At 45.0% G+C, this 19454-nt stretch overlaps 2 protein-coding genes across 2 annotated transcripts; both read right to left on the bottom strand.

The window, feature by feature from the left end:
- Nucleotides 1-2685: 2685 nt before the first annotated feature.
- LOC108501739 (aldose reductase-like) lies at nt 2686-9235 on the bottom strand. The gene is made up of 10 exons (XM_017823939.1): nt 9146-9235; nt 8876-9043; nt 8041-8157; nt 6730-6798; nt 6367-6489; nt 5770-5870; nt 5495-5576; nt 4884-4967; nt 4032-4114; nt 2686-3314 (listed from the first exon to the last, which is right to left on the bottom strand). Exons 1-10 carry the CDS (start codon nt 9206-9208, stop codon nt 3272-3274), a joined length of 933 nt encoding a protein of 310 aa, XP_017679428.1. The 5' UTR covers nt 9209-9235; the 3' UTR covers nt 2686-3271.
- Nucleotides 9236-12606: 3371 nt separating this feature from the next.
- LOC108501741 (aldo-keto reductase family 1 member B10-like) lies at nt 12607-19454 on the bottom strand. The gene is made up of 10 exons (XM_017823941.1): nt 19280-19454; nt 18752-18919; nt 17555-17671; nt 16181-16258; nt 15403-15525; nt 14836-14942; nt 14593-14674; nt 13985-14068; nt 13427-13509; nt 12607-12968 (listed from the first exon to the last, which is right to left on the bottom strand). Exons 1-10 carry the CDS (start codon nt 19343-19345, stop codon nt 12926-12928), a joined length of 951 nt encoding a protein of 316 aa, XP_017679430.1. The 5' UTR covers nt 19346-19454; the 3' UTR covers nt 12607-12925.

The raw sequence follows: 19454 nt of genomic DNA, 5'->3' as shown, positions 1-19454 counted from the left end.
ATATAATGCAGTGTTTGCTTTTTTTTTTTTTTCTTTCTGGATTCCTTCTCTGTAAATTTGCTCTGAGCATGCTCAGACTCATGGGGTTTGGTTCAGGGGGTTGATGAAATCAATGGAAGGATTGTGATACTAGGAGTGCTGATGACAGTATTAAAAGAAAGCTGTTTGCATGAGAGGCCTGCTGCCATCCTAGTCTAGGGGGTTTCACACTTCCTTTCTTCCTTCCTACTGTCCCTCCCTCAGTTCAGAAAAATGGACACTGTCCATCTGCAGAGCTGTAGGGAAGTTCTCTGTGCCAGTCATGGCATTGTGTCTGGTGAGCATTCCTGGTAAGCATTGCTGATGGCGGGCAAAGGACTGGAACTAAGGTTATCAGAGGGGCAGAGCAGCTGCACAGAGTGCATACTGTTGGGGAGGTGGACTTAGCGGTGTTAGCTGGGCTCAGAGATCAGTTTTTCATGCCTGACCTCTATCTTGACCTTAATTATTAGCAGAAGTCACATGGAGACTTGTCCTGACAAAGATTGTTGCCCTTCACAGAAGGTACCCTATTTTAAAACAATTTTGCTGAGGACTAGTAAGGTTTATGCAATATGCACTTCACAATTCTTTTTTTCAAAATAAAATGTTGAGTCATGCCTGTGATTTGGTTTTTCAGGGCAGATGAAGTACCAGATTCCCTTTGCTCTCCTATTTCCTGGATGCTCAAACTAGTGGTGTTCTGCTTTGACTCCAGATGTAGAAGGTCTCAGTGTAGGAACCACAAGAATCTATCAGATTTTTTGTTGCTTCTGCTGCAGCCTGTGAAGGTGGTGCTTAATTTTCCCCAATGGTTTCTTGAATGAGAGATGTCTCTGTCTTTTAAGAGAGGATTTTGGGCAGAAGGTTTGCATTTTGCTTTGTTGTTTGTGCCTGTTGGTGTCTTTGCCCAGATCATGCCAAGACACAGGATCTGTCAGTTGTTTCTCTATCCTGAAGGTGTGTCTGGGGTTGTTAGATGATGGCAGGGCCTTTGGGAAAGAAGTATCACGTTTGTCAGTGGATGACAACCTGAAATGCCATGCTATCAAAACACTTGCTAGCTATCCTAACACTCCCCAGCAAGGCTCACCTGCATCTTCCACCAGAAGGGATAGGCTTTGTCAGAGGAAACCTTTATTCATTCACATAGTTACAGTTAACAGAGACCTGTCCCAGTTACTGTGCCAGTCAGTCAGCAAAGAACAGCCTGTGGAGAGAAGGTAACACTTACTCCACTGTCACATTCCAGTTCCACCATGGGCCCCCTGCTTTTATGCATCATGACACCTGTTAAACAGTCTCCCCTCTCTTCCCAGTCTCTGCTACTCTGGGTTTTTAACAGCCAGATATCAGCACAGGATACCAACCAAGTCAGTCCACAGTGATACCACTGTACAGTTTTCCAGCAGTTTCAGGTGTTGGTCTCCTATTGCTTGTTGCTCCACAGTCCACTAAGGCTTGTTTGTAAGTAAATTGTCTTACTCAACTGTTCTTGTCAGCACTGCTCTGTCAATCCCAGCTATTAAACCAAGTTATTAAACTTTTGATCAGGACAAGATCTTCATGCTCTTGTGACATCATTTAAAATTGAATAGAGATTATTGCTGGGTTAAGAACTGGCTGATGGCTGGGCCCACAGAGTGGTGGGGAATGGGGCTGCATCCAGTTGGCGGCTGGTCACGAGTGGTGTCCCCAGGGATCAGTGTTGGGCCCAGTCCTGTTTAACATCTTTACTGATGATCTGGATGAGGGGATTAAGTCCACCATTAGCAGATTTGCAGATGACACCAAGTGGAGTGGCAATCTGCTAGAAAGCAGGAGGGCTCTGCAGAGACCTAGACAGGCTGGATAGATGGGGCTGAATCCAATGGTATGGGGTTCAACAAGGCCAAGTGTCTCCAGACTGCCTGGAGAGCAGCCAGGCAGAAAGGGACTGGGGGTTCTGATTGACAGGAAGCTGAACAAGAGCCAGCAGTGTGCCCAGGTGGCCAAGAAGGTCAATGGCATCCTGGCCTGTGTCAGGAATAGCATGGCCAGCAGGACCAGGGAAGTGATTCTGCCCTTGTACTCAGCCCTGGTTAGGCCGCACCTTGAGCGCTGTGCTAATTCTGGGCTCATCAATTGAAGAAAGATATTGAGGTGCTGGAGCGTGTCCAAAAGGCAATGAAGCTGGTGAAGAGTCTGGAGCACAAGTCCTATGAGGAGAGGCTGAGGGAGCTGGGGTTGTTCAGCCTGGAGAAAGGAGGCTCAGGGGAGACCTCATCACTCTCTACAACTCCCTGACAGGAGGTTGTAGCCAGGTGGGGGTCAGTCTCCTCTCCCAGGCAACCAGCAGTGGACAAGAGGGTGCAGTCTTAAGCTGTGCCAGAGGAGGTTTAGGTTAGACACTAGGAAGAAGTTCTTTACAGAGAGAGTGATCAAACATTGAAATGGGCTGCCCAGGGAGGTGGTAGAGTTACTGTCCTTGGAGGATTCAGAGACTGGATGTGGCACTTAAGTGCCATGGTCTAGTAGACAAGGTGGTGTTGGGTCAAAGGTTGGACACAATGATCTCAGAGGTCTTTTGCAACCTGGTTGATTCTGTAATTATTTCCAATGACATTGTTAATGCAAGTTGCTTGGTTTGTTAATTTTCACATTAGAGTAGAACTTCCAAACCAGCAGTAATCTAAACATTTTTATTTTGGTTAAGAATGAAATTGAACACTAATCTCTGTCCAGTTTCAGCCTGTAAAAAATTACAACTGAATTAAAGCCCAGTATGAGTTGGTATGCATCTGTAGGTCTGGACTTCTCCCATTTATTCTTCTTTCACAGAAAGCTTTGAACTGTGCTCTAGAAGTAAAATTATTTGTTGTCTTTTATCTTCAGGCAGTGATTATGTAGTTCATTCTTTCAGGATGGATCTTTCTTCTGTGTTCACATATCTTTAACCCTGCAGCCTTAAGTGGTGTTGATGCAAGACAGAAGACAAAATCAGTTGCTAGGTTATTCTGTTTTCTGCTTTACTATTTCAGCCATGCAGAGACACTCATCTAATGAGCAGAGAATTATTGTAACCCACATTTTGTTCTTCAGAACAGTTTTACTATTTTGTTCCACCAAGGAAGAAAAACCCAAAGTCACTGAATACATATACTGTGCCTTTGCTGGCAGGAGAGAGACAGTGTGCAGCTAGTGGGCAACTTCAGGGAATGGTAGAAGCTCATTACACTCCAGAGGCCTCCAGGAGGGCAGGATAAAACCACCTTCAGTATTCTGCATTGAAAGGGTACTCCTTGAGATTTTTGCACCTGGAGGAAATCAAAGAGGAAGGATTACTTAAGGCTGAAATATAGAACCTTCAAGGGAGGCTCTGAATTGAGTAGCAGCAGAATGTATTTAAGAGACTAATTAGTATAGAAAAAGCATACAGGACCAACAAGTTCATCTTTTTCTATTATTCAGGCACTGAACAGTGGTGGGACCAAATTACTTTCTAGATAAAATGTTAAAATTCACACTGTTTTACAGAGAAAACAGCACTTTCTGAAGCCTTCCAGCCAACACTTCTTGTCTTGCTCTTGGCTTCCAAGGTGCATATCTGCAAGCAGTTGTGCTTTGTACTGCACAACAGATGATCATTCCCTCCCTCAACCACCTATGTAAGATCTGACATCAGCTTATAATACCTCGTAGAAAAAATTATCTTAAGTTTAAAACTGCCCAATGTTCATTTATCCCATATGGACACAGCCAAAGTTATCAACCAGAACCCTCACTCTGGAATTCCTGGCACACAAAGTTTCCTGGAGAACAGATTTACAGTGAATACGCAGCATGACTTATCCTTTAGTCAATAAAGTAAAAAAATATAACTCCGCTAAGATGTTAAATAACAGACCCTTCATCCCCCAAATGATTTCAGATTTCAAAATATACCCAATTTAAACAGCTACACCGGTTCCTATGAGATCAAAATGAAGATCATTGAAAATGCAAGAGTTTGAAGGAGACAAACAGCCACTTACGTGATCATTTCACAGATCCTCCAGTTTCTGTTTAAGCTGAGCAGGGTTGCCATCTCCTCTTTAGTCAATTCGAAGTCAAACACCTAAAAAGAGAAACAGCTAGAAACCACCTCTTCCAACAAATCAAATCAGAAGCAAGATTCACAAGATCAAAGAACAAGTTCAGATCAGAAAGAGTGCTGGTTACAAGTGATGGCTTCATGAAAAAGGGAAAGGAAAAGAAGTATCTTTGGATTTTCGATATTCTACTGTCAGAGGGAAGAACCAAACAAAAAAGACTGATGGTTGCAGTTACATGTGCCAGCTATTCCAAGGTGTTTGGTGAGCACTTAAGTGTTGCAGAATGCCTCCATCCTCCATTTGTGAAAGGTGCATCTTTCTGTCCCATACCAAAGAAACAGCTACAACACTTCCATATTCAATAAATCCAGCTATGTTACATCTGAAATCCTGATGTCCAATATCAGAAAAAAAAAACCCTTACATAACAGTCAGAGGAGCTATGTGGTTTACTGACAGAAGGACTCTTCCCTTAATGTGTTGCTTACTCCATATTTTGAGGAATGTTACTAGATTGAGGCTACAAGCCTGCCCACTGTGTCATCCACAAGTCCACAGAACAGAAGACATCATGTAAAGTAACAGATAATGTTATCAGCATAGTGTTTCTAAGAGCTCTGTCTCCTCTTCAGTTTAGTTTTCAATGTAGCCCTGTCTTCCAGACAGAAAGGGTGAGCCCAGTCCTGCTGACCAAGGAGGACATGGTAAGGATGAGAAAGGATCTGTTTGCTCTGCAGGGAGAAGCTGTGCTGTCCCTGAAGGGCAGCACCCAGCTCACTCCTAATCCCTCACCTGGAAGTTCTCCACAATGCGCTCTGGTGTGACAGACTTGGGAATCACAATGACATTTCTCTGGATCTGGAAGCGAAGGAGAACCTGCAAGAACAGACAAGCGAGTCAGAAAGAGGATGGTTCCTGCTCTGGAGGAAGCAGAGCCTGTTCCAACAGCTGTTTTCTCTAAGCTCTGTGCACTTTGGCAGAGCTGCATTTCAAACCATTCCTATCCCTGCAGCCCAGATAGCACTGCCTGGAGAGCAAAAAGGGAAGCGGTGGAGCCTCACATGGAAGGCCTCCTTTCCCATCCAGTTTTGGAACAATTCCTTTTCTTCCCAGCCAGGCTTTTAACAGTCTATGCAAGGCTTTCATTCTCTGCAAGAGTACTTGAGAGGGGAAGGTGACATCTGAAGATGGGTCAAGAATCTTTTCCTGTCTGAGAGTCAAATAGGTAATAGTAGCATATATTGTAGGCCACAGACTGGACTATCTGCATGGCTTGTTAATGCCACCAAACAGCACCACAGTTCACAGGTAACACTGTTAGAGGCTGTTCCTTCACTTCAGACATAAGTTTCCTAAATGGCTGTGTTACAGGAACGAGTACCCACTGTGTGGCACCTACTCACCTGTGCTGGGGTTTTGTTGTGCTTGGCTGCAATCTCTTTGATCTTGGGATCATCCAGAAGGGAAGGTGCCTCTGGCTTAGAACTAGACAAGGTGGGGGGGAAGGGAAGAAACAACAAAAAATCACTCTAGAAAGATTCTATCTAGCCTCATCAATTAAAAAAAAAAACCAACAAAAACCATATATATATACACATATATATATATACACCTGCACCATTACTCAATTGGTGTGAATGTTTCAGACTTAAATCATGCTAACCCACTTGGAAATTACCCATCAGGACGGCCAAGGGGACAGTATGCTGTCACAGTGATCCCTTTGGATTGGCAATAGTTGATCAGCTTCTCCTGGGAAAGGTATGGATGACACTCAATCTGCCAACACAGAAGCAGGGACAGAGTTGTGGAACTACTGTAGTTTTCCCATGCTCCAGAGGTTTTTCTAAATCCTAATTTCCTAATTACAGGCTGTCTTCATCCTACTCTGTGTGTGGTCTGTGTGACAAAACAAGTCTGTAATTCTATAGAGCACCAACTTTTACATTGAGTACTTATGTACTTTTTGGATTTTATTCTAAGAGGCTTTATAAAAGTCAGTGATTATAGTCAGAATGATAGCTCATATCTGGATTCTTCATCCCTCCAGAGAGAATGCTTCCTAGGAAAATAATCTGGAATTTGTAAAAAGTGGTTCAGCAAGGTGAGACAAAAAGGAAATGTTTAAGTTCTGTGTGTACCAAGAAATACCCATAGAGTGGGATTTAAAGTACATGCTGTGTCTTTCTTTTCATTTTTCCATCTCCTCATTTGACTGTAATTAGATCTTTATAATCCCTGAAAAGTATTCACCTGCAGTCACTTTGCAGCTCACCTGGTTATTTGCAGGCTTGTACTTCAGTCCTGGTTTGTTCAAGATTCTTTCAGTCTGCTCACGGTTAAAGTTGGATATTCCAATGGCTTTTACCAGACCAGCATCCACCAGTTCTTCCATGGCCTGACATAAAGTGGAGCCAAGTCAGCATGCAGTGTACAAGACATGACCTGAGTACATTCTTCCTGATGTTTTTTTCTCTTGTTTCTCCTTATGGGAAGCAGAGTTTTAAAAGCTACCCATGTATTTTTGTGAATTCTTTCTAGCTAATTCTGCATACATGCACGAGCCCTTCTGCAAGTGCTGAAGCCAACACCACTGCTGAGGACAGATGATGTGACTTTTCCACTCGGATGAACTTACCTCCCATGTCTGCAGAATATCAGTGTTGCTGGGGATAGCCATGCCTGTGGGAAACAGCCCCTCTTCTACCTGTCAGTGACAAAGAAAATGCTTGAAAATCTGTCGAGAAGTTCACTTAATACATGAGAATTCACAACCAAAACAGTTTAAACTTCTAGTGCAGGCAAGAGCACTAATTCTTGTCTATATTCAGTCATTCCCTTCTGAGAAGTGGAAGGAATTTGTGGCATTTTTGCTAGAGACCGTTCCCATAAGGACAGGGTTTTCTGCTGGACCCCTGGAAGTCAGGGTTCACCCAAACACCTACAAGGGAAAAAACCCACTCAGAACTATAGACTTCAGTCTCACACATGTTCACTTCAGGTATTGTTCTCTAGTTCCCACTTAGAAAGAACTTTTTGTTCTTTTTGTTTTGTTTTTTTTTCCAGAAGGACATCAAGATACATAATTGGGTACTGGGAGGAGTTTGGTCTACACAGTGCCAAATTTGCTGAAAAGACAGTTCTTCCAGGACAAAGCTCAGTGTAAAGCTGCCAACACTAGGAAAATCAGAGGAGCCTTTGTGTACAAGTCATGAAAAGACACCAAGACTGAACTGTGTTTAGCAGCTGTTTGTTGCTGTGACCATGAGACAGCTTCATTTTCACGGCTTTGTTAATATAAAGCTAAAATAGAGCACGAGAAAAACATGAGCATCTCAAAGGCAACAGGTAGAACAGAGACAGATCAGACTGCAGCAAGATAGAAAGGCTAAAACTAGAAATACTCAAACAGACATGAACTCCTTCATCAATCTTGGGGGCCTAACTTCTCCCACTAAAGTTTCACAGTTTAAATTCCTGTCTCAGTGGAATAAACAAGGACAGCTCAATCTGTACCACATTAAAGATTTGGTGATTAAAGAGAGAAATTGAAACCAGAAGTATTTCTTTTTGTTCTCTTGATTCTGTATCACACAGAGGGAAATTTCAGATAGGCAGCAAAGTGCAGCCCTCCATCCTACAAGGGCAAATCTTACATGAACACACACTGGATTTGCAAGAGAAAGGGAAAGCAGGCTGTCTTATGCTTGCAGCTGGGAAACCTGCCCCTAGTTCTCAGACCATCATTCCCAGGATGAAAGGGTATGGAAACAGCAGTTTCAGGGGCAGAGACCAAGAGCCTGACTCACATGGCCAGAGTAAAGCTGAGCACCAGAGCAGTGCTGACACAGATGACAGACACATCATTGTCTTTCTCAGTCACAGCAATTGTTAGGCTGTAAAGGCAGAGTCACAAGAAACAAAGCCAAAGGCATTGCTGTCACTGTACCTTGAACCCAAAAGGCCAGTGGATGAGGTAGAGATCCAGGTAATCCAGTTTCAGGTCAGCAAGAGTCTTCTGGCAGGCTCCCTTCACCAGAGGCTTCTCATGAAACGTGCACCACAGCTAGGGACAAAAAACAAGGCACACTGTGACCTCCTGGGTTAAACCTCTCAGGTGCTCTCCTGAACAGCACAGAAATGTTCCATGTTCTTTGGAAGGCAATATGGAATGAGGCCATCATAGTGCTCTTCAGATGCGGTGTGCTCTGAGATGGGACTGGCCCGGGACACTGAAGGCAGTGTGTGCAGTGGCAGCACAGTGTTTGAGCAGGATCATAACGAAGTCCTCTGGTTCCATTAGTTCAGATATAATTTGTGCTGCCCACTCTGCCTTTTCCTGCAGGTTGGCCTGCAGCTGGCCTCCCCTCATCCATCCCCCAGCATTCTGTCTTCTCAGCAGGGTACCAGAACACAACAGGTCTGTGGTGCTCAAAGTTGCTGTATATTCTGAGGGAGGAATCAGACTCTTGCCTCCCTTCAGTGTTATTAGAAGAAAGTGGGGGAAGACAGCTGCCACCAGTTAGGGTAAGAGTGATTCTTCTTAAGGAACTCACTCTTCCTATCCAATGGCTACAACATTAACAATTACTGTCAGTGGACAGGAAAGGATCAAACTCTATCACTGTGGTCATGAAGTCGAACAAGACAGCAGTATCAGGAATAATCTCGTTTACATTATGAGCTTCTCCAGTGCTACAGCATTAAACAGCTTTAGGTTCCTACTGTAAACATATCACAGGTAAAGCCAGTTTGTCCATAATCCATGACCATTTGTTCCGTACCTTACTGACGATGAAGAGGTCCTCTCGTTTCACGACACCTTCCTTGATTTTCTGGTGGATCCCACGCCCAACTTCCTTCTCATTCTGGTACACGTAGGCGCAGTCAAAGTGGCGATACCCCGCATCGATGGCAGCCATCACCGCAGCTTCCACCTTACCTGGGGGGGACTGACGGGAAAAAGGGTAGGACATGTCTCAGTTTGGGATTTTCACGTACTTTTCCTTCGGTAGCTGCCGAAGCACCGCCGGGGTGCCGCTGCCCGCGGTTACCTTCCATGTGCCGAGCCCCAGCAGCGGCACCTTGGCAGCCCCGAGCCGCGCGTACGCCGCCATGGCCGGGCCGGCAGCGCTCCGCCCCCCCGCTCCCTGGCAGCCAATCAGCGCTCCGGCCCCGCCCCGCTGGCAGCTCCGCCCAATCATCAGCGGAGCCTGCAGCCAATGGGATCCGCCCGGCGGCCATGGTGGGATAGCGAGGTGGGCGTTTCTCCCGGGGGGGCGTCCGGGGGGCTGCGGCTTTTCCTGCTGGAAAAGGGTGAAATTCCTTATCAAAGATAAGGGCTGAGGGCAGGTGTGTCCCGATCTGTCTGGTGTTTGTGCTGCAGGGATCAGCTCCTGCGGCGCCCTGTCCCTGCGCCACAGGTCGTCCGTGCGTGTCTCGCTTGTGCCGGTGTGCCGGGGCGTTGCGACACCCCGTGGCAGTTCTCCCCGTGGGTTCCGAGAGAGAGGTGGTTTCGTTCAGGGACGCTTTGGCCCACGGTTTGTCATCGGTACAGCCCAGGGGTGTCCAAAAATGTGTCGATAAGCAGGAGGCCTGAGGTAGGACGTGACACAGAAGTCCCACGCTCCCCGCTCACGGAGCTCCTCCCTCGCTGCCGGGTGTGTGGCTGGGGCTGAGCCATGGCCCGGGGAAGGGCTGAGCCTTTGGCTGGAGCAGCGCGGCACTGGTGGCCTGGGCTGGTGCCAAGAACCTGCCATGCTGCGTGCTATTGAAAGGAGATGGCTAAAGATACCTCAGTATGGCTTGTGAGAGCGGGGAGCACCCTGTTTCCCTCTCCAGATGGGACAAGTACAATTTCAGTTTGTGGTAAGTGAGTTTGTGAGTAATTTAGGCAATAATCAGTACAAATCGCTTCATTTTAAACGTTGGGGGAAAGTATTTCTTAGTACGTTTTCAAAGCTGCAGAAGAGCAGTGATTCTCAGCAAATGTCACAAGGATCACATTGTGCCTGTGTCTTTAGGGAGGTGCAAACCATATCTCAGAATAAAATATACAAATGTAGAAATAAATGGTAAGTGAACTTTAATTTCACGTTAGAAATCGACTTTGAAATTGTGGAGAGGCAAAATACCCTGTTTTAATGAGGTGCTCACAGTGCAATGAAAAAAGAAATATTTATCAGCAGGATCCTTCAAGTGCTCTGTAATGTTATGTTAGGGCTGCTTGGAAGCCTTTGCTATTTGCTTGTACTTGGAGAATTGATTAATGTACAAGCATAAATTCAAAGTATGGTGCGCTTTTCTCTGAGTGCCTCTTCCACAGCTGCCCCAGGTCTTTTTGCTTCATTTAACCCAAGACAGACAAGATAATTAGTTTTTCTCTTTAATCTTCCTCTGATTTTCTGTCAGGGCTATCAAATTCCTCAGCAGGATGTGGTGTTTCAGTTCAGTCACGTAAGAGTTATACAACTTGGGCTTATCTTTCATCCTTATTTGGGATTCCTTCTCCATAGATCTGCCCTGAGTCCACTCAGTTTCTTGGTGTGGTTCATTGTTCAGAGAAGTCATTGAAGCATGCAAAATGACACATTTTGCCTTGTGAGTGATGTGTTTTCTCAAGAGAGCCCAGAGAGCAGCTGAAGTGCCAGTTTGCTCCTGCTCTTCTTCGTATTCCCAAGGCACTCGAGTCTGTGGTGCTGTGCTGGTAATTTATTAGTGTTAGTAGTGTCGCATTCAGAAACCATCAATGGTGAGTGGCTCACAAGACTTGATGTAGGAACTGGCAGAATCCATCAGATTTTGTACTGGAGCAGCACCAAGGTGAACTGTTGCCCTCGGAGAGCTGTGCTCTGCGAGCCTGTGAAAGCTTGCAAAGCCTGACTGTTTGGCCAGTGGGATGGGATCTCCTCTGAGGGAGAGCAGAAACCCTGGAGTGTTTGTTCTAATTCTTCTGAGCGCATCTTTCTGGAGACAGGTTCAAAAGCCTTACATTCCTGCGGCAAGGAGCTGGGTAGAGTGTGTGATGACAGAGAGAGATTTGGTGGAGAGCAGGGCTGAGAAGTGCAATTTATCCTTCCTTTCACTTTCTTCTGAGATTTCTGATGCTGCTGCTTCTGTGAACTCATGTTCTCCTTTGAAGGTTGGTGCTTGGTTTTCCCAAGACACATCCTGAGAGATGCCTTGCTCATTTAAGAGAGGATTTTTGGCATTTTGCTTAGTTTTGCCTGTTGCTGTGAGACCTTGCCCGAATCATGCCAATACATGGGAGCTGCCAGTTGATTTTCTGTCCTGAAGGTGTGGCTGGGGTTGTCAGATGATAGTAGGGACTTTGGGAAAGGAGTATGTATTGGAACAGGATGTTTATGTTGCTAAATGGTGTGCATTGACTCAACTTCCAGATGCTTGTTAAGGCAGGAATAAGGCAGGAGGATAGTGGTTTAATCTGATTCTAAGACCTTGGCCTCTTTTTTGCACTGAGTTCAGACCAAGTCAGGAGCATCCTCTGAGATCCCATCACCCTCTGTGTCTTCTCAGTAGGTTTTTTTGAAGACTTTAATATTTGATAATTCTTGTATTTGCCTATTTGTCTATTAACCTGATGAGCTGACAAAACTGTGTAATTAAAATGATTTAACTCCAGAAAGGAAACGATGAGCACATACCCTAAGCAGGCAGCCCTTGCCTGTGCATCCTTTGCACCTACGCCTGATACAGCAAGTTGATGTGGCTAAACCCTGATGTCTCCTTCCTTTCAGTTGGTTGTATGTGCCCTGGGATGAGAAGAGACCCTTCAAGTGGGAGCAGGGTAGCCCTTCAATGTGGGTAGGATGAGGCAGTAAGTGGTGCCCTTGGCCAAGGAGGATATGGATGAATTTGTGTGATTGTGCCCACAATGATGGCTCCAAAGTTAGAGCAAGTGTTTGATCAGGAGCTTTCCAAGGCAAAGAGGGTGGTTGTGAAAGGTGGTAGAAATTCCCTACCTCTTTAGTTCCCATGCCATATTAAATATTGTACCCCTAATGGATTCATTAACTTGGTGTATTTTTTTTGCAGGAGGTTGCTGAGGGCTTTATGAGCTGTTTCCTTTGGGAAGCTGGGAAACACATGGTCTTGGATAGTATCTTTTTGAATTGAAAGTGGAAATTTTGGGGAGAAGATCCTAAGGTGTCAGTGGTTTGGCTCAGCACCAAAGGGCTGAGCCTCCCCTGCCAACAGACACCTGGGTTGTGTGGCAGCTGAAATGGGGCTGTGCCTGTGGCTCAGGGCCTGTGGCCAGCCTGTGGATTGCTGAGGAATGGCAGGGGAGAGTGCTGAGTGGCTGTCCCAGGGAAAATCCGTGTCCCCACGGTGCAGGTGACTGCAGCCCACCTCTCTGTGTATCTCTGGGTTGGGAGGGTTTTGGTTTCTTCCTTCACTGGACAGAAGATTTTCAGCCAATTAACGTTTTTGCTTTTTACAGTTAAACTTATTTAAAATATGGGACACCTCTGATGAAATTGTGAATCCATGGGAGTTTTTTTTGTGGTTTGTCAACATCTGGTTTCTGCTGATGCAAGACTGAAGGCAATTACTGAATGGTGGTACAAGCTCTTCCACCTCTGCTTTGGCTCTTCAGTAGAAATAGTCTTCTAATAGGCAGAAGATTATTACATCCCACATTTTTTGCTGTAGAAAATACCCTTTTCTTCTTCCAAAAAAACCCAAATTTCATGAGATAAACATTCTGTGTCTTCACTGGCAGTACTGGGGCAGATGCAATAAGAAAACCAGATAAGTAGCTCAAAGTTAGAGCAGAGGCACGTGAGACACCAGAGGTCTAGTGAAGGCCATCTTCAGTATTCGGCATGGAAAGGGTATTCCTTGAGATTTTTGGACCTGAAAGAAATCAAAGAGGGAATGTTATTTAAATGCATAAATTAAATGTTATATAGAGATGCCTTGGGTACACGAAGGAGCCGCCAAGGGAAGATCTGCATCATGTAATTACAGGAAGAATATGTGGAGATATATGTCTTTGTTTCTCTAATACAGACAAAGATGAAATGAATATCCAGAATCCATTTTTTTATAATTCAAGTTACAGAGAGTTTCCTGAAAACTGAATTCAAAATGAGAATGTAGTTTGTTTTCTTTTTGTTTGTTTGTTTTGTTTTTAAAATGAAAATATTAAACCCTCTCCTGAAAAAGTGTTCTTGGGAAAACCAGTTGGAATTTGAGTTGGTGTGATTTTTAAATAAACTGAATTTCATTCTACCTAGTATCTGTGACACAAAATTCCTTGTAAAGAATATTCAAAGTTTAGGAGTTGGAAGAAAACAGTCAGTGTCACTTACATATCCATTTCACAGATCCTCCAGTTTCTGTTAAAGCTCAGAATAGTTGCCATCTCCTCTTTAGTCAATTCAAAGTCAAACACCTAAAAAGAGAAACAGATGGAAATTACCTCTTTGGACAAACAAAACAATGAGGAGAAGGACAGGATTAGAGAACAGCTCCATGCTGGAGGGTCGATTTTCACTCATGTACCACTGAATTAACAGATAGAAGGACACCTTGTTTTAGGGACACAGGAACTATTTTATGAACATTGTTTATTCTATATATGATGTTTCTGGCATGTTATTGTGTGGGGATTCCAAGCAAGCAGTGCCTGCTGATTCATCCATAAGCCACAGAACAGGAATTATCATGTAAGGGCTGATCATTAACCTCTCCAAAAATAGGCCTGGCTTGACAGTCAGTAAAGTTTAGTTGAGCATAAAGAAGGAAAAAGTGCAGTCCTGGTGCCCAAGGAGGACATGGCAAGGATGAGAAAGGATCTGTGTTTGCTCTGCAGGGAGAAGCTGTGCTGTCCCTGAAGGGCAGCACCCAGCTCACTCCTAATCTCTCACCTGGAAGTTCTCCATGATGCGCTGTGGTGTGACAGACTTGGGAATCACAATGACATTTCTCTGGATCTGGAAGCGAAGGAGAACCTGCAAGAACAGACAAGCGAGTCAGAAAGAGGATGGTTCCTGCTCTGGAGGAAGCAGAGCCTGTTCCAACAGCTGTTTTCTCTAAGCTCTGTGTACTTTGGCAGAGCTGCATTTCAAACCATTCCTATCCCTGCAGCCCAGATAGCACTGCCTGGAGAGCAAAAAGGGAAGTGGTGGAGCCTCACACGGAAGGCCTCCTTTCCCATCCAGTTTTGGAACAATTCCTTTTCTTCCCAGCCAGGCTTTTAGCAGTCTATGCAATGCTTTCATTCTCTGCAAGAGTACTTGAGAGGGGAAGGTGACATCTGAAGCTGGGTCAAGAATCTTTTGTAGGGCCAAAGAGATAGTGATAGCATGTGTTGCAGATCATATAATAAAAAATCTGTATTGTTAGGGAAAAATCAAAGGAGCGCCAGAATTCATGGATTGGGTAATATGGATAGAGGTTCTACCCTTTCCTGAGCTCTGTTTTCCTAAATGGCTGTGTTATAGGAAGGAGTACCCACTGTGTGGCACTTACTCACCTGTGCTGGGGTTTTGTTGTGTTTGGCTGCAATCTCTTTGATCTTGGGGTCATCCAGAAGGGAAGGATCCCCTGGCTTAGCCCTGCGCAGAGAAAACCAATCAATGGCAAGAAACCTCCACAGAAAGATCCAGCATAGCAACAGAGATCTGTATCTGGGTGAATACTTAATGCTGCAGGTGTAGCTTCAATGTTACAAACATAATCCATGCCAACTTCCTTGCAAATTGCAGAGCAGTCTTACCATGGTCTGTCAGGACGGCCAAGGGGACAGTATGCGGTCACAGCAATCCCTTTGGATTGACAGTACTTGATCAGCTTCTCCTGGGTGAGGTATGGATGACATTCAATCTGCCAACACAAAAGCACAGAGGCTGTTACTTGGCAGAACTGTTGAAATATTGTGCTCCATGGATTATCTCCTAATCCAGCTAGAGGCTGCCTTTTCCCCTGATTTGCTCGTGGCCTGCACGATAATAGTATTATCCTTAGTATTGAAAATACCTATTTTTATACAAAGTGCTCATGTAGACTTTGCTATGGGCGTTTCACAAAGCTCATCTCTGGGTTCTTTATTTTTCCAGAGAAACTGTTTTTAAGGAAATACTCCAACATTTGTAAACAGTGATTCAGCAAGGTGATACCAAAAAGGAAATATCCAAGTGCCTTGTGTACTCCCAAGTGTCCACAGAGAGGGATTTAAAGTACATGCTGTCTACTTTGTTTTCCCTCTTCCCATCCCTTCATTCAATTGGCATCAGGTATTTATAATGCCTGAAAACTAGTCACCTGCAGTCACTTTGCAGCTTACCTGGATATTTGCAGGCTTGTGCTTCAGTCCTGGCTTGTTCAGGATTCTTTCAATCTGCTCGTGGTTAAAGTTGGAGACTCCAATGGCTTTTACCAGACCACAGTCCACCAGCTCTTCCATGGCCTGATACAAAGAGGAGCAAAGTCAACATCCAGTATGCAAGGCAGATCATGATGATGTGTTTTTTTTTTTTTTCCTGTCACGAGCAGCACTAAATAACTGTTTAGAGTTGCAAAGTTTTCTGAGGGAGAAGCACGTACCGTCTCACCCAAGCCCAAATTCTCATTCCCCGAGTGTGTGGAAATTCAGACCAAGTTGCATGAGGAAAAGAATGATGACACTCAGTAATCCACTACTGTGCAAGCACTGGTGGGCTGTGCCCCACACTGTAGGCAAGATCTCCACCTAAAACACCTTTATTTCTGTGACATTTGAGCAATTCAAGAAGGATGCAAAAAACGTGGTGAAAATAATTGTACAGTTGTTATGGTCAAGCAATGAACTTTTTCTAATGAACAGTTTCAGTCTGACCTGCAGCTCCACTGGAAGAGCTTGTGCAGCTCACTGTGGGTCAGGTGGTCAAGTAAGACTTGGAGAATAGGAATAACTAGGTAAAGATGAAGCATGCCAATTATGAAAAGGTCCTTTGTACTGCCTTTACATGCCTTCCACCTAATTTTGCTTGAATGAGATGACAGTGGTTGTGTGACATAATTAAACCATGGAAAAGACTGATGAGGACAGAGGACATGCCTCTTCTGCTCTGGGCTGAACTTACCTCCCATGTCTGTAGAATATCAGTGTTGCTAGGTATAGCCATGCCTTTGTCATCTTTTGGCAACAGCTCCTCTCCTGCCTGTCAGTGAGAAAAAATGCTTGAAATAATCTCTGCTGGGACACTAGCTGTGTAAAACAACTAAGTGGGGATGTAAGGGGCTAAAGCTGATAGTGTATGAAAAAAACCCAAGTAATTCTCATTATAACTTAATTCTTCATGTTGCTTCTTATTCTTAGTTCATGCGTTTTGTAACCTCCTATGCCAGTAAAGACAGGTGTTTCTGCTGGACCCTTGGAAGTGATCATCCACAAAATGCATGCAGGGAAGCACACAGGGACTCAGAGAACAATATTCTGGGGTCTTACATGAGTTCACTGTAAGTGTTGTTCTGTTATGCACATTTAGGAGTAATGGCTTCTGTTTTTAAAAAGATATATGGACGATTGACTTTGTTCCTGTGAACATACACAGTTTGTGCTGGAGTACATTTGCTGACAGATGTCCCATGGGGAGGCTCACTGTTGAAGTTGCTGTATTAAGGAAAATTAGAACAGCCTGTATCTAGACAGTATGGCCAAAGTATTTTGAATGATTGGAATTTTCTAGATGCCACAATATTATGCAGTTTCACTTGATGGCTTTTTCCATATAAATCTAACTAAAGCAATATTGAGAGAATAAAATGAAGTTGAGCTCAAAAGCATTAGGTAGAATAGAGATTTTGATCTGGGTGTAGAAGAAAGGAGAGGCTAATGGTATGTGCGTGTGTGTGTGTATATATATATATAAACTGACATAAATCTTTGAAGTGCATGTAGTCCGTGAAAACTTGATATCTAAAAGCCTCATCTTTTGAAATTCAAGGTCTGTGAAACAACACTGAGTCTCCTACAGGCAAGGTCAGCTCAATCTCTACTGTATTAAGGACTTGGTGATTAAAGAGAGAAACGGGAATCTTGAAGCATTTACTTTCACTCTGTGATTTTGTAACCTGAACAGGAAAGAATTTCTGTCCCACAGCAAAGCGCAGCCCTCTGTCCCACAAGGGGTAGTTTTCAGATGAGCATGCTTTGGATTTGTAAAAGAAAGGGGAAAAGGGAAAAAGGCATAACCTATGCTTGCAGCTGGGAGGGTTGATCTTAGTGCTAGGTCTGCCTGTCCATTATCAAAAGGGCAGAGGACACTGTGCAAGCCTCACTCTCAGGGGCAGAGATCAGGAGCACAGCTCACGTGGCCAGAGTAAAGCTGAATGGGCAGCACTGTCACAGTGCTGGTACACACCAGACACATGCTCTTTCTGGAGCTGCAAGTGCTCCTGGCAGTGTTGAGGAGCTCTCCCAGGAGGAAAAGCCAAAGGCATTGCTGTCACTGTACCTTGAACCCAAAAGGCCAGTGGATGAGGTAGAGATCCAGGTAATCCAGTTTCAGGTCAGCAAGAGTCTTCTGGCAGGCTCCCTTCACCAGAGGCTTCTCGTGAAATGTGGACCACAGCTAGGGGCAAAAAACAAGGCACACTGTGACCTCCTGGATTAAAGCTCTTGGGTGCTCTCCTGAACAGCATAGAAATGCTCCATCTCCTTTGGAAGGTCAACTGGAATGAAGTTATGTTAGTGCTCTTCAGATCTGGCATGCTCTGAGATTGCACTGGCCTGTGACACTGAAGGCAACGTGTGTGCAGTGGGAGCACAGTGTTTGAGCAGGATCATAACAAAGTCTGGTTCCATTAGTTCATACATAATTTGTGCTACCCCCTTTTACACAGAGTCTGGTTTGGCAAGAGGGGATGTTTACAGGACATGTGTCTGTCATTCCTGAGCATGCACAGAACTCCTGCATTGAATGTAGCAGGCAAAGCCAAGAAAATATAAGGCAAGTGAGAGTGGTTGGCACCAACCTTTGCCTCAGTAAAAAGTAACTTCAGAATCCACCTACATAGCCTGATTTTCTTAATAAGAAAGAGAACACGCCAGTCATACCTTCCTTGAGACATGCTGAGCAGATAACACTGTTCCAAGGAGCCCAGAACCATGTCTTAGTCAAACAGCAGAGACACTCCTTTGTCAGGATTGTGAGCCCGGCTGCTGGAAGAAGTACCAGGCAGTGCCAGGCCCATCTCCTCTGCTGTACTTTAGCAGTCAGCAAGGTGCCATTAGCAAACTGGTTCTGCCTCTGTATGAGTCCTTTACACCAAGTGGTCTCAGAGCTCTGCATCACAGGTTTCTACCTTGCTTGGTGCTTACCTGGCCCACTCTTACCTTTCCCTGCTTCCCTTCTTTTGCACTAGTCAGTCTGCAGTTGGCCTCCCCTCATCCATGCCCCAGAACTTCTGGGTCTCCTCAACAGAGTGCCAGACCACAGCAGGGTACAGTCTCAGTGTATCCTTCCTAACTCTCCACACAGAATGGGGTGAAGCAGTAAGCTTGTGTCAGGAATGACTTGAATGATGTTATGATTTGCTTTATCCTACAGCATGAAATTTGTTCCCAATACTTAAGCTTTTCTACTATAAAATACTATAGGCAAAGCATTCCCCTACCGCTGCTCCAGGATGCAAGAGCATCAGATTCTTACCTTACTGACAACGAAGAGATCTTCTCGTTTCACAGCACCTTCTTTGATTTTCTGCTGGATCCCTTCCCCAATTTCGTTCTCATTCAGGTACGCATAGGCACAATCAAAGTGGCGGTACCCGGCATCGATGGCAGCCATCACTGCAGCTTTGACTTGCCCAGCTGGGGACTGAAAAGAAAGCATAGATATTAAGAATCTCAAATCATTACATGTTAAATACCCTTATCCTAGCAAAATAACACCAGGGAAACCATCTTACTGAAAGGAATTCCCCCCCCCCCGCCCCCCAGGTTGGTGGGATGTTTTTTTCTTTACAAGAACACTTATGTCTTGCAGTCATAAACATGGGCTCCAGGGCTTGAAGCCAATCTCCAACCTCTGTAGTCCACTCCAATTCGGATTCAGCCCAACAGCCAGGACGAGCTGAGTCCCAAGGACCAGGACAGCTCTCCGGAGCTGGACCAGGGAGAGTGAAGTTTTGTGCCAGGGAGCTCTGCAAATACAGGTGCTTTTCCCTGAAGCTGGTACCTGCCAGGTGCCCAGCCCCAGGAGGGGCATCTTGGCTGTGGTGCTCAGCTGCACATAGGTTGCCATGATCCTTCACGCCGTTTGGGTTGCCCCACTGCAGCTGCCTCTTGCCCGTCTGGTTTAACAGTGACTGGTCGCTGGGCAGGGCAGGGGAAGGTGGTGGAGTGTCAGTGGT

The sequence above is a fragment of the Lepidothrix coronata genome, unplaced genomic scaffold (genome assembly GCF_001604755.1).
Source record: "Lepidothrix coronata isolate B3197 unplaced genomic scaffold, Lepidothrix_coronata-1.0 Scaffold107, whole genome shotgun sequence".
Lineage (NCBI taxonomy): Eukaryota > Metazoa > Chordata > Aves > Passeriformes > Pipridae > Lepidothrix > Lepidothrix coronata.
The sequence above is the reverse complement of the archived record's forward strand: the minus strand, read 5'-3'. Positions and strand labels throughout refer to the sequence as shown.